Below are 12,494 nucleotides of genomic sequence, written 5' to 3' on the forward strand. Positions count from 1 at the left end.
TATATAAACCTCTATTAAGTCTCCCCTCAATCTCCTCCGCTCCAGAGAGAACAGCCCCAGCTCCCTCAACCTTTCCTCATAAGACCAACACTCCAAACCAGGCAGCATCCTGGTAAATCTCCTCTGCACTCTTTCCAGCGCTTCCACATCCTTCTTATAGTGAGGTGACCAGAACTGCACGCAATATTCCAAATGCGGTCTCACCAAGGTCCTGTACAGTTGCAGCATAACCCCACGGCTCTTAAACTCCAACCCCCTGTTAATAAAAGCTAACACACTATATGCCTTCTTCACAGCTCTATCCACTTGAGTGGCAACCTTTAGAGATCTGTGGATATGGACCCCAAGATCTCTCTGTTCCTCCACAGTCTTCAGAACCCTACCTTTGACCCTGTAATCCACATTTAAATTAGTCCTACCAAAATGAATCACCTCACATTTATCAGGGTTAAACTCCATTTGCCATTTTTCAGCCCAGCTTTGCATCCTATCTATGTCTCTTTGCAGCCTACAACAGCCCTCCACCTCATCCACTACTCCACCAATCTTGGTGTCATCAGCAAATTTACTGATCCACCCTTCAGCCCCCTCCTCTAAGTCATTAATAAAAATCACAAAGAGCAGAGGACCAAGCACCGATCCCTGCGGCACTCCGCTAGCAACCTGCCTCCAGTCCGAAAATTTTCCATCCACCACCACCCTCTGTCTTCGATCAGACAGCCAGTTACCTATCCAATCGGCCAACTTTCCCTCTATCCCACACCTCCTTACTTTCATCATAAGCCGACCATGGGGGACCTTATCAAACGCCTTACTAAAATCCATGTATATGACATCAACCGCCCTACCTTCATCAACACACCTAGTTACCTCCTCAAAAAATTCTATCAAATTTGTGAGGCACGATTTGCCCTTCACAAATCCGTGCTGACTATCCCGGATTAATCCGCATCTTTCTAAATGGTCGTAAATCCCATCCCTAAGGACCTTTTCCATCAATTTACCAACCACCGAAGTCAGACTAACCGGTCTATAATTACCAGGGTCATTTCTACATCACACTGTAGTGAATTATTTCCACTAAGTAAAAATTCAGGATTGTGCAAAAATTTAAAAATTAGCTTTCAGGAGTCTCATTTTAAAGACGAGTCCCAAAATAATTATTTTTTGGTAAAATTGCCATGCTGCAACACATTGCCTTTCAATTGCAACAAAGCTGAGTTCTGTAAACCCTTTGTTAAGTTGATTTTATCTGCAACAAAATAGAGACTTCTTTTAGTTATGGACATCATTTGGGGGAGTTCCCAGACTTAAAACTTAATGGATCTAACTGCACATTCACACACCATAAGAGTGGGAGAGGTGCAGAGGCAAAACCATTCGTGCCAATGCTGCTGTGGTACTGTAAATGCACCAAGTGTTTAGTTATCCTTCTGACTTTGCAAGGTATGCACTATAAAATTATCCTGGTCAATTCAACATTCACAATAAAATATACACTCAAAGCAAATTGTAATACAGCTGAATGTTTGGACAGATAGTGTAGCGGTTAACGCATTGTGCTCCAGGAATATTTAACTGTTTATTTTTAAAGGGTGACGTTTTATGAAGGTAGTACAACATTGTGAGACACCAGCGTGCTATTGGATCACCAACTCGAGGTTCCTGTGTTTAAGTTCCTGTGTCATCAGTGGAGGGACTAAAAGGAGGGAAAAACCTCAACATCCTTCTCAAAGGGAGAAAAGGAAAACCAGTGAAGACTTATTCACAAATGATCTTTCAATTACAAGACATGGACACGGGGCAGCACGGTGGCACAATGGTTAGCACTGCTGCCTCACAGTGCCAGGGACCCAGGTTCGATTCCTGGCTTGGGTCACTGTCTGTGTGGAGTTTGCACATTCTCCCATGTCTGCGTGGGATTCCTCCGGGTGCTCCTGTTTCCTCCCAGTCTGAAAGACATGGTGGTTAGGTAAATTGGCCATGCTAAACTCTCCCTCAGTGTACCCGAACAGATGTCAGAGTGTGGCCACTCGGGGATTTTCACAGTAATTTCATTGCAGTGTTAATGTAGGCCTACTTGTGACTAATAAAGAAACTTTTAAAATTTTAAACTTTTATCCTTTTATGTTACAAATATTGTTACTGTATCCTCATGTGTTATATAATTTCGGCGGCACGGCAGAACAAGCGGTTAGCACTGCTGCCTCACAGTGCCAGGGACCTGGGTTCGATTCTGGCCTCGGGTGACTGTGTGTAGAGTTTGCATGTTCTGCCCATGTCTGCGTGGGTTTCCTCCATGTGCTCCGGTTTCCTCCCACAGTCCGAAAGACTGGTTAGGTTGATTAGCCATGATAAATTGCCCCTTAGTGTTCCAAGATGTGTAGGTTAGGGGGATTAGCAGGGTAAATACAGGGGGCTACGGGAATCGGGCCTGCCTGGGCTGCTGTGTTGGAATGTCGGTGCAGACTCGATGGGACAAATGGCCTCCTTCTGCACTGCAGGGATTCTATGATTATGCCAACGTGTGATCAGGTGATACATAAAAACACTCACCAATAGCATAGACATGTGGTGGCAGAGTGCCTAAGGACTTCCCTTTGTACTTCTGAATGGACTCTGAGGAGTATAATTTAGGTATGTCGAAGTATGGGTTCACTGCTATAAGGATGTTAGCTACACATGTCTGCAAAGGAAACACAAAATAAGGCATGTGAACCATGCTGAAAATTCACTCAAGCTTTCAGCTTACAGAACTCAATCCAGCTGTGTCAAAAACATGTTAAAACTCCTACAAAACTATGGGCGGGAATGTCCAGCCTCCCAGCCACATGTTTCTTGGCGGTGGGAGACCATGACATTTGCTGGTGGCAAGACAGGCACCCCTGTCGCTATCACCGGGAAACCTGCGGACAGGGGTGCACTGCTGGCTGGAATCCCGCTAACATGAGTGACCAGAGAATGCTGCCCATTATTTTCTAATACTTCAAACAAAGATTCACAGTTCCAAAAAAAATTGCTATATGAGTGCGACTTTTTTTGTTTTTGAAAGGAAAACACCTGCCACTTGGTTGAACCATAATCTCTCAATATTATTACAGGAGTTATCTCCAAGCTTGCTGGAATCTTTCAACCTCACAAAACCCACTGCTCCCCCATCACCCTTTGTTACCATGTTATACTGCTTGTTAAAGAAGCCAGCTAGTAGACATTTTGTCTAGAGTCCCTCCCCCCCATCACATGCCACATGGTGGCATAAAGAAGAGGTACTGTCCTCAGCAAAAAGGAGGCATTCACTTTGCTGGGAGTGTATGAAAGGTTCCCAAACAGTCTGGGAGAGATAGAAGAGCAGATATGTAGGCAAATCTCAGATAAGTGTAGAAATAATAGGGTGATAATAGTAGGGGATTCCAACTTCCCCAATATTAATTGGGATGGTTAAAATGTGAAAGGCAAAGAGAGGGCGGAATTCTCAATGTGCATCCAGGAGAGCTTTCGGAGCCTGCATGTCGAAAGTCCAACAAGGGAGGGGGAGCATTTCGGTGATAGTGACCATAATTTGGTAAGATTTAAGGTAGGAAAGGGACAAAGATGGACCGGAAAAAAAGGCTAATTTTAATAGGATAAAATGGGATTTGTTCAAAATGGGAACAGCTACTTGTGGGAAAATCCACATCAGAGCAATGGGAATCACTCAAAAAGAAAGTAGAGAGTGTACATGGCGAACATGTTCCCTGTAAAGGTAAAGCGTGGGACCAACAAGCCCAGAGAACTCTGGATGTCAAGGGATTTACAGGACTTGATAAGGAAAATACAGCAGATACAGGGGCTCAAAACAGTGGAAGCCCTAGAAGAATATACAAAGTGCGGGGGGGGGGGGGGGGGGTACTTAAAGAATTAGGAGAGTGAAGAGGAGGCATGAAAAACACCAGATAAAAAGCCAGTACCACAACATGTGATGTCTTCTCACAATACACTGAAAGCATGGTTCAATGACAAACGATTAGTTACAGCTCAAGGAGAATGCATTTGTTATTTGGCTTCAGAACTGGACTGAAAAACTCGGAATAAATTGGGACACTAGTATCATTCCTAGTAAACTTTCAACATTCATACTAGCAGTGACATACATACACTGGCTCCAAAATATCAATTATTTTAAACAACATACACACCAGCACAATTAGCCACCTCAGCTCTGGATTTCAGATCTTAGCCCCTTCATGTTTTAAATTTCAGGCTTTAAATCTGAAGCAAGCACAGACAAAAATGTCTTCTCGGCTGAAATATAGGATTTAACAAAAACGCTAGCAGTGAACGTGTTGACATCCGAAAATGCAGCTTTTTGCTCGGATACAATTATAGCTCTCTTTTTACACCAGCACTAAATTGTCTCCAGTAGGCTTTGCACACAAGCGAGTTAAATGGGACATTAACGCAAAACATTTTGCAGTATCCACAAGTCAGTGCTGCCAACATCACACCCCCTTTAAATGAAAACTTTAGAGAGTCACATTTAATATGAAAATTTATACTAAAAACGTAGTAGTGCTGAAACCTTGCCACAAGTAATAATTTGAAGCACTACTTTAGAACTAGACATAAATGCTACCCACCTGCCATCTAACAATAGAGAAATCCACTTGGCTCCTATTAATTTATTTGATCAGTTATTTGTTAACGGTGACTAACTTGCTCAGCTCGCTTCTTAATTTTAAAAGAACATTTTGTCAATCAATGCATTTTTAAAAAGAAATGCTCTCAAGTTGTCATGCCCAGTGAAGTGGCCTAGTGCTGCACAACAACAACTAGAGACTGGTATGAACATTATATGAAAGAGCTGCGTGACTGACTATAACCTCAAATGGTGGATGACTAGAAAATCACATGGAGCCAAACAGGATACAATAAAAAAGTGCAGAGGCTGTAGGCCCCCAAATCCCATGGTTGGGGGCACAGGGGAAGGAGTGGGGGCGGGACAGGGAAAGGGGTGAAACAGTAGCCATGAAGCTCTTGGGTTTCTTCTGCTCTCCAGCTGTCATTTGTTGATGCAGAATAAAGGATTTCCCTGCAAGTCCGAGAGACCTAATTAGGCATAATTAAGTAACATGATACCAGGACAAGAACTTAATGAAGTCCTCTGAACAAGGGGTTTATTAAAAGCAGCAGCCACTTTGTGCGTTTGACATAACAAACAGATGAATTATAGGGGCAATAGATCTTTTAGCAATCCATTAATTATAAAGTTGCACCCAGTATTATGCACAAATGCATGCCAGCCATCTGTGTTTTACACAAAGCACTCAGCAGCTTTGGAGATCTGGTCAGTGTGTCAGCATTTATGGATGAAATTCAGTACAGAAAGATGTGTTTCGAGTTCTGGTGTCCCAACTTAAGAAAATTATTAGTAAATAAATTGCACTGGAGGGTAAAAGGGTAATCCACAGTGTTAGATGTATCAGTTGGGACCTCCAGAACTCCTAAGACTTTACAACAGTCCTCAAGGATTTGTAGAAAATGCAACCTCATTATTCAAGAAAGGAGAGAGAAAGAAAACAGGGAACAAGGCGCCAGTTAGCCTGACATCAGGAGCAGGGAAAGTGCTACAATCTATTATGAGGGAAGTGGTAAGGGAGCATTTAGAAAATCTAAAAATGATTAGACAGGTCCAGCATGTATTTATTAAAGGGCAACAGTGTTTGGCAATTACGTGAAGAGCTTTTTGGGGATGTATCTACTAGGATAAGAGGGAACCAGTGAATGTAGTCTGTGCAGATTTTCAAAAAAGTATTAAATAAGTTATCACAAGAGGCACTCTCACAAAATTAGAACTCAAAGGAGAGTTAATATATATTAGTAGGAATTGAAGATTGGTTAAAGAACAGAAGAGAGTATAGGAATAAACAAATCATTGGCAATCAGTAACTGCTGCAGTACCGCAAGGATCGGGACTTTGGCCTCCACTATTTACAATCTATCTCAATGGCTTAGGTGAGGGAACCAAGTGTAATTTATCCAATCATTCTGACAACACAAAGTTAGCAAACTTGAGGAAAAATGTGAAGTCCCTTTGGAAGGGACAAAAGGGAAAGCACAATATTTTTAAATGGAGACAGGAAAATGCAGTTATTCAGAGTGACATGGGTGCCCTTATATCTGAACCACAGAAAGTTAACGTGCAGGTACAGCAGGGAATTAGGAAAGCAAAATATGTGTTAGCCTTTTTTACTACTAAGGGGATGGAGCATAACAGTTAAGCAGTTGTCCTGCAAGTGTACAAGGCCTTGATGGGATCACACCTGGACTGTGTAGAGTTCCAACCACCTCACCTAAGGAGAGGTATATTAACCATGGAGGGAGTGGTTCAGCAGGCTGATTCATTAGATAAGGGGATTGTCCTATGAGGAGAGACTGAATGGATCTGTACTCCATGGAATTCAGAAGAACAAGAGCTGATCTCATTGAAATATTTAAAATTCTTAAGAGGCGTGGCTGGATAGAAGCTGCAAGGATACCTCACATACCTGAGGAATCTAGAACCAGGAATCACAGCCAAAGAATAAGGGGTCAGCCATTTAATCTGAAATGCGAAGAAATTTGATGAAAGAGTTGCAAATCTTTGGAATTCTCTATTCCAAAGGGGTGTAAGTGTTGAGTCTTTGTACATATTCAAGACAGAGATCAATAAGTTATGGGGTAATATGGGAACCTTATGATATGGCAATAGTGCAGGAAGGTGGAGTTGAGGAGGAAATCAGCAATAATCTTACTGAATGGCAGAGCAAGCTCAAAGAAGCGAATGGCTTACTCCAGATCCCATTTTTTATCTTATTAACTTACGGAGCAACCCTTGCCCTCTGTACCAGGAAAGATTAACCAGAGAAAATGCTGGGGAAAGCCTGTTTCTAATGAGATTCAACAGTCTCTCTCCCTCCACAACACTCAATCCTTGATCTCATTTCTATTTGAAGTAATTCTTCCACTGCATTTGAGTAGTCATTCCCCTTCCCGTTTGTCTGGGAGTCTCCAGGAATCAACTGCTTATATCCCCAAAAAGCTGCTGCTGGTGACCAAAGGAGTGTTGTATTTTTTTTATGCACAGTTAATGTCTTCCCTTCTTCTCCATAGCCCCTAGCCTCTTAGTCCTTTCTCATATCCATGGCCCCATTATTGGTAGCTATGTCACCAGTTACCAAGGTCTCAAAGTTGAATGAAGGATTCCCTCACCTAAACCATTGAGATGGATTGTAAATAGTGGAGGCCAAAGTCCTGATCCTTGCGGTACTACAGCAGTTACTGTCTACCAATTTTGTTTAATTCTACATTCTCTTCTGTTCTTTAACCAATCCTCAATTCCTACTAATATATATTAACTCCAATCCTTTGAGTTCTAACGAAACTTGTACTGACATGCAGGCAGGTGCCAAGATGTCAAGTTGGGGGTAACATATCAGCATGGATAGAAGATGGACTAAATAACAGGGAACAGGGAGAAAGAAGAAATGGGTCATTTTCAAGTAGGAAAACTAACAAATGAAGTGCCACAGAGATCAGTGCTGGGACCTCAACTATTTAAAATCTACAATTAATGACTTGGGCAAAGGCACCAACTATTTTGTAGCCAAATTTGCTGACTATACAAAGATAGGAAAGCAAGTTGTAAAGAGGGCACCAAGAGTCTGCAGAGGAAAATAGACAGGTTAAGTGGGTGGTCTAAAATTTGGCATTTAGAGTAAATGGGAAAATGTGAGGCTGTCTACTTTGGTGGGAAAATTGAAAAGCTGAATATCATTTAGATGGAGAGATTGCAAAATCCTGCAGTAGAGATCAGAGTACCCCCTCATACATGAATCACAAAAAAGTTAGCACGCAGGTACAGTAATTAGACAAATCACTGTTGGCATTTATTGCAATGAGGAGAGAGCATAAAGGAGGGAAATCTTGCTACAACTGCACATAGCATTGGTAAGACCACAGGTAGAGCACTGTGGACAGTGTGGTCACCTTATTTAAGGAGTATATTGTATTGAAGATAGTTCAGAGAAGGTTCACTAGGTTGATACCTGGGTTGAAATAGTTGTCTCATAAGCAAAGGTTAGGCCTATACTCATTGCAATTTTGATCCTCCCACGGCCACTCCCGCGCCCCTCTCATGGCCACTCCCATAGGATTCTGGGTCTCTCTCCAACTGCCAGCTTCTTGGGGGATATTTAAATTCTCTACCCCAGAAAGCAATCTGTTCAAGGCTGAGTTATACAGATTTTTAATGTGCAAGGGAGTTATGGCAGGTAGGCGAAGTTAATGCTGCAATCAGATCAGATACGATCTTGTTTGAATGGTCGAGCAGACTCAATGGGCCAAATGGCCTCCTCTTCTATTCATGTTTTTAAGGCATGTTCTTGCATTTACACATGATATTTTGTCCATTGCGTACAAATAGCCACAGGACAAAAAATCAAATAACAGGTGAGAAAGGAAGAGAAAGTGCATTTTTGTTAGCCTTTAGCAATCTAGACAAGCTTAAATCTTCTGAAGACAAATATAGCATTTTAATTCTAGAAAGAGATGATTACAACTTTTCTCTCAATATATTTCAATGTTATAGACCCAGTGACTCTGCAAATTAGTATGTTGGGTTACAAGTATACCACAAAAATAAACCACTTGTCTGAACCAACTCACCACACTGTATTTAAAACCCCCAAGAAAAAGCAGAAATCAACATCATGCATAGATACTACCATCCCTGGTAACACCCAGAGCAAGTGAGCAGCCACGCTAACAGTGGCCAGAAGACAATATTGAGAGATACAATGGACTTTTAAATGCTAACATTTCTTCAGAGACTGAAGAAAAATCCCATTAACAACTTGCAACACTGCTCCAAATGGTTTCTCTCTCACCAGGAAGAAATGTTGAAATTAGCTCTGATTATGTATCTATATTTCAATCTCCATTGATGCCAGAACTTTGTGGTTAAGTCTATAATTACTAACACAGTTACCTTTGTCTCATCACAGGTCCCAAAAGACAACATACTACATTCATAACATTGTAGAAACAACAAAACTACTGCTGTCTCCTTTCCCAAACACATACCCCCCTCAATCCAGCAGAGGCATCTTGCAATAGACAAAATTTAGCAATCCCACAGACAACGGATCAGATCTAAGCTCTGCAGTCCTGCCACATCGAGTCCTGAATGGTGGAGGGCAACTAAACAACCTACCAGAGGCGGGGATTCCACAAATATCTCCATCCTCAGTGATGGAGAAGCCCAGCACATCAGTACAAAAGACATTTGCAACAATCTTCAGCCAGAACTGCAGCATGGATAATCCATCTCAGCCACATCTGGAGATCCCTAGCATCACAAACACCAGTCTTCAGCCAATTTGATTCATTCCATATGATATCAAGAAATAACTGAAGACACTGAACACAGCAAAGGCTATGGGCCTCGACAACATTCCAGCAATAGTATTGAAAACTTATGCTCCACACTAGCCACTGCATTAACCAAGCTGTTCCAGTACAGCTACAACACTAGCATCTATCTAGCAAGATGGAAAATCAACCAAGTATGTGTCCTGTGCACAAAAAGCAGGACAAATACAACCCAGACAATTACCACCCAATCAACCTACTGTTGATCATCAGAAAAATGAATGGAAGGAATTGTTAACAGTGCTATCAAGTGGCACTTATTCAGCAATAATCTGCTCACAGATACTTGGTTACGCCAGGTTCACTCAGCTCCAGACCTCATGACAGCCTTGGTCCAAACATGGACAAAAGAACGGAACCTGTGAGAATGACTGCCCTTGACACCAAGGCAGCATATGAATAACTGTGTCATCAAGAACACCAAGCAAAACTGAAGTCAATGGGAATCAGCTAGAAAAACTCTCCATTTGTTGGAGTCATAGCTAGTACAAAAGGAAGGGTTTTTTCACAAAAATACATTTTATTCAATGGGAGTAGCATGAATCGTAAATGCACAAAGCCAGAATAGGAGGAGCACAGAGATTGAAGAGGGTAATTATAGGGCTGGAAGATAAAGGATGGGGTGAAGCTGAGGAATTTGAAGACAAGTTTGAGGCTACTGGATCATAAGCCGCTGTAAGGTTTGGAAGCATGAAGATGATGGGTGAAAGGACTTGGTGAGAGTTAGAATATGGGTTACAGAGGTTCGATGAGCTCAAGGAAAGAGGAAAGTTTTAAGCCAACCAAGAGAAAGAGGGTGAGAGGGTGGAGAATAGTCGGGTCTGGAAGTTACAAAGGTGCAGGTGAGTAAGTTAAGCACTCCACCTGATGCATCTGCAGTAATATCAAACACCACGGGATCACTTGGACAGAGTCTTACCTCACTTTCTCCGAGATGCAATATGGTGCAATAACCCACTTTTTAATTTGAGGATTTACTTAAAAGTTTAAATCAAGTTTCAGTCACAGAGACCCGATGAAGGGTTCAGTATATCACTGCAGTGCAGCATTTGGCAGAACAATAAGATTTTACAAAACAAAACCTGAACAATTCTCATAGCTCAAACTTCAGATTCCCCATTCTGCATTTGTATTGGTCAAGTGGGCATCTTCAAACCAAATCTTCCAGTTTATTGCATCAGATTCGCACAACTGTGGAATCTGCACCACAATTACAGGCCAGATTACATTGGTGCTGAAATCAGTGTCCAAAAGGTGTGAACTCTACGGTTTAAACCAGGAATAAATCATCCAGAGATCTTCATAGTGAGAAGATTCGAGTATAGGAGCAGGGATGTCTTGCTGCAGTTATACAGGCCTTGGTGAGATCACACCTGGATTATTATGTGCCGCTTTGGTTTCTTTATCCGAGGAAGGATGTTCTTGCTATGGAGTGCAGAGAAGGTTTACCAGACTGATTCCAGGGATGGCAAGACTGATGTATGAGGGGAGATTGAGTCAGTTGGGATTATATTCACTGGAGCTTAGAAGAATGAGATCCAATTGTACAATGAAACAAATGAAGCAATACTAAAAAAAGCTGAAGGATATAGTTTATACAATCGCACTAAAAGGGTAGCAAAAATCTGAAACTCTTTTCTTCTCCCCTCTTCTCTCCAAAGACAAATGGACTTACTAAGATGGACAATTGTTTTGTTAGCCAAGGACATCAGAGATATGGAGTAAAGACAGAAAAATTGAATCGAGGTGGACAGCAGACTTGAAAAGCTGAAAGTCCTACCCCAGCTGTCATGCAAGTGGCTGCAATAAGCTGTGTGTGTCATAGTACAGTGATATCATGACATTCGATTGTGTGGTACACTTCTAAATGCATTACACATTAGAAACTTTTGAGTTTGGATAAGCTTACATTACTCACATATATTTTGTCTTTGCTATATCGAACTCGGATATTATTCAGGAGTGTAGCTTCATTTAAATACATAAGGCCACCTGGAGCAAAATACAAAAAGAAATTGATGAGTTAAAGCAAAGTAGTGCCTTATGACAGGTCAGCTGCAGGTCTTAGTCAGTACATGCTGCAATTCAGTGCTTCAGGAACTGGTTCTTGCACATCCTTCCCTTCGAACAACTCTACTTCAAATTCTTTAGAGTATTAATTCTCACCACTGTGTTACACCAAAGATTTGGCTCAAGTTGCCAATTACACAGATTGTATTAATAAGTCTTCACATTAACTTGAATGTCTTTAAGTTGCGAAAAATCACCAAACCCGTTTTTCATATTTGCAGTTATACATTGTTAAGGAGACAGGTTTCCATGTAGTTTTCAGGCATTCTTGCCATTTGGAGGCAACTAAAAGCCAATGAATGATGTTCCTGATTTGGTTTGAGAAAACTCATCCTTAAAAGTTATAATCACAAGAGAAATGATTCTGACTTCTGCTTCAAAAAGACAAACTTTGAAGGGATTTTCTCAGACTAAATACAACAGAGAAAAAAATGCGTCAATAGAAATTCATGCATGAATATGGCAAGCAAAACTTAGAAAATGTCCATCCTGAAGACAAACATAGTGAAATAGTCACCAATCACGTGTTAGAATATTGCATGTGTTGGCAAATAACAGGAAACAAATCTCAAAAATCTAAACTCAAATTGTAATTCTTAGTCCCTCAGTGTTTGTTACCTCATGGCCAGAATTTGTCAGCATCTACACAGAGCTTAAAAGAAAATTGCCCAGGCACCATAGATTGCAGCACATAAATCAACCTTTGAAGCCTCAAAAAATCCTTGCAAAAACAGGGTCAACTTATGCAGTGAATATAAAGTGTAAACTGATAGTGTTGGCACAGGTGGTTTCATATTTGGAAATGTGAAAAAACACCGGTAATTCAAATGAAATCAATGTGACATGTTTTACTGAGTGAATCAATTCTACAAGTTTACCTTTAACCACAATCAAAACATTTTAAAGACTGTCAAATTCACTGTCTTCAGCATCTGACACAAAGTTTTCATCACATTCACTCTGGGTCACTTTGGCTA

At 41.2% G+C, this 12,494-nt stretch overlaps 1 protein-coding gene across 5 annotated transcripts in view; it reads right to left on the reverse strand.

Moving 5' to 3' along the window:
* Positions 1-12,494, reverse strand: part of LOC144504557 (unconventional myosin-VI) — a 226,968-nt gene that overhangs the window by 101,329 nt on the left and 113,145 nt on the right. For all 5 annotated transcript variants that reach the window (XR_013499667.1, XM_078230067.1, XM_078230065.1 and 2 more), the window contains exons 4-5: positions 11,366-11,439; positions 2,557-2,686 (exon numbers count right to left, since the gene is read on the reverse strand). Coding sequence is in view for 4 of the 5 variants with exons in the window: in XM_078230067.1 (XP_078086193.1) it covers positions 2,557-2,686; positions 11,366-11,439 (204 nt within the window). In the remaining variant the exon portion in view is untranslated. The remainder of the gene's footprint in view (positions 1-2,556; positions 2,687-11,365; positions 11,440-12,494) is intronic.

This window comes from Mustelus asterias, chromosome 15, assembly GCF_964213995.1.
Source record: "Mustelus asterias chromosome 15, sMusAst1.hap1.1, whole genome shotgun sequence".
In the NCBI taxonomy this organism is placed as follows: Eukaryota; Metazoa; Chordata; class Chondrichthyes; order Carcharhiniformes; family Triakidae; genus Mustelus; species Mustelus asterias.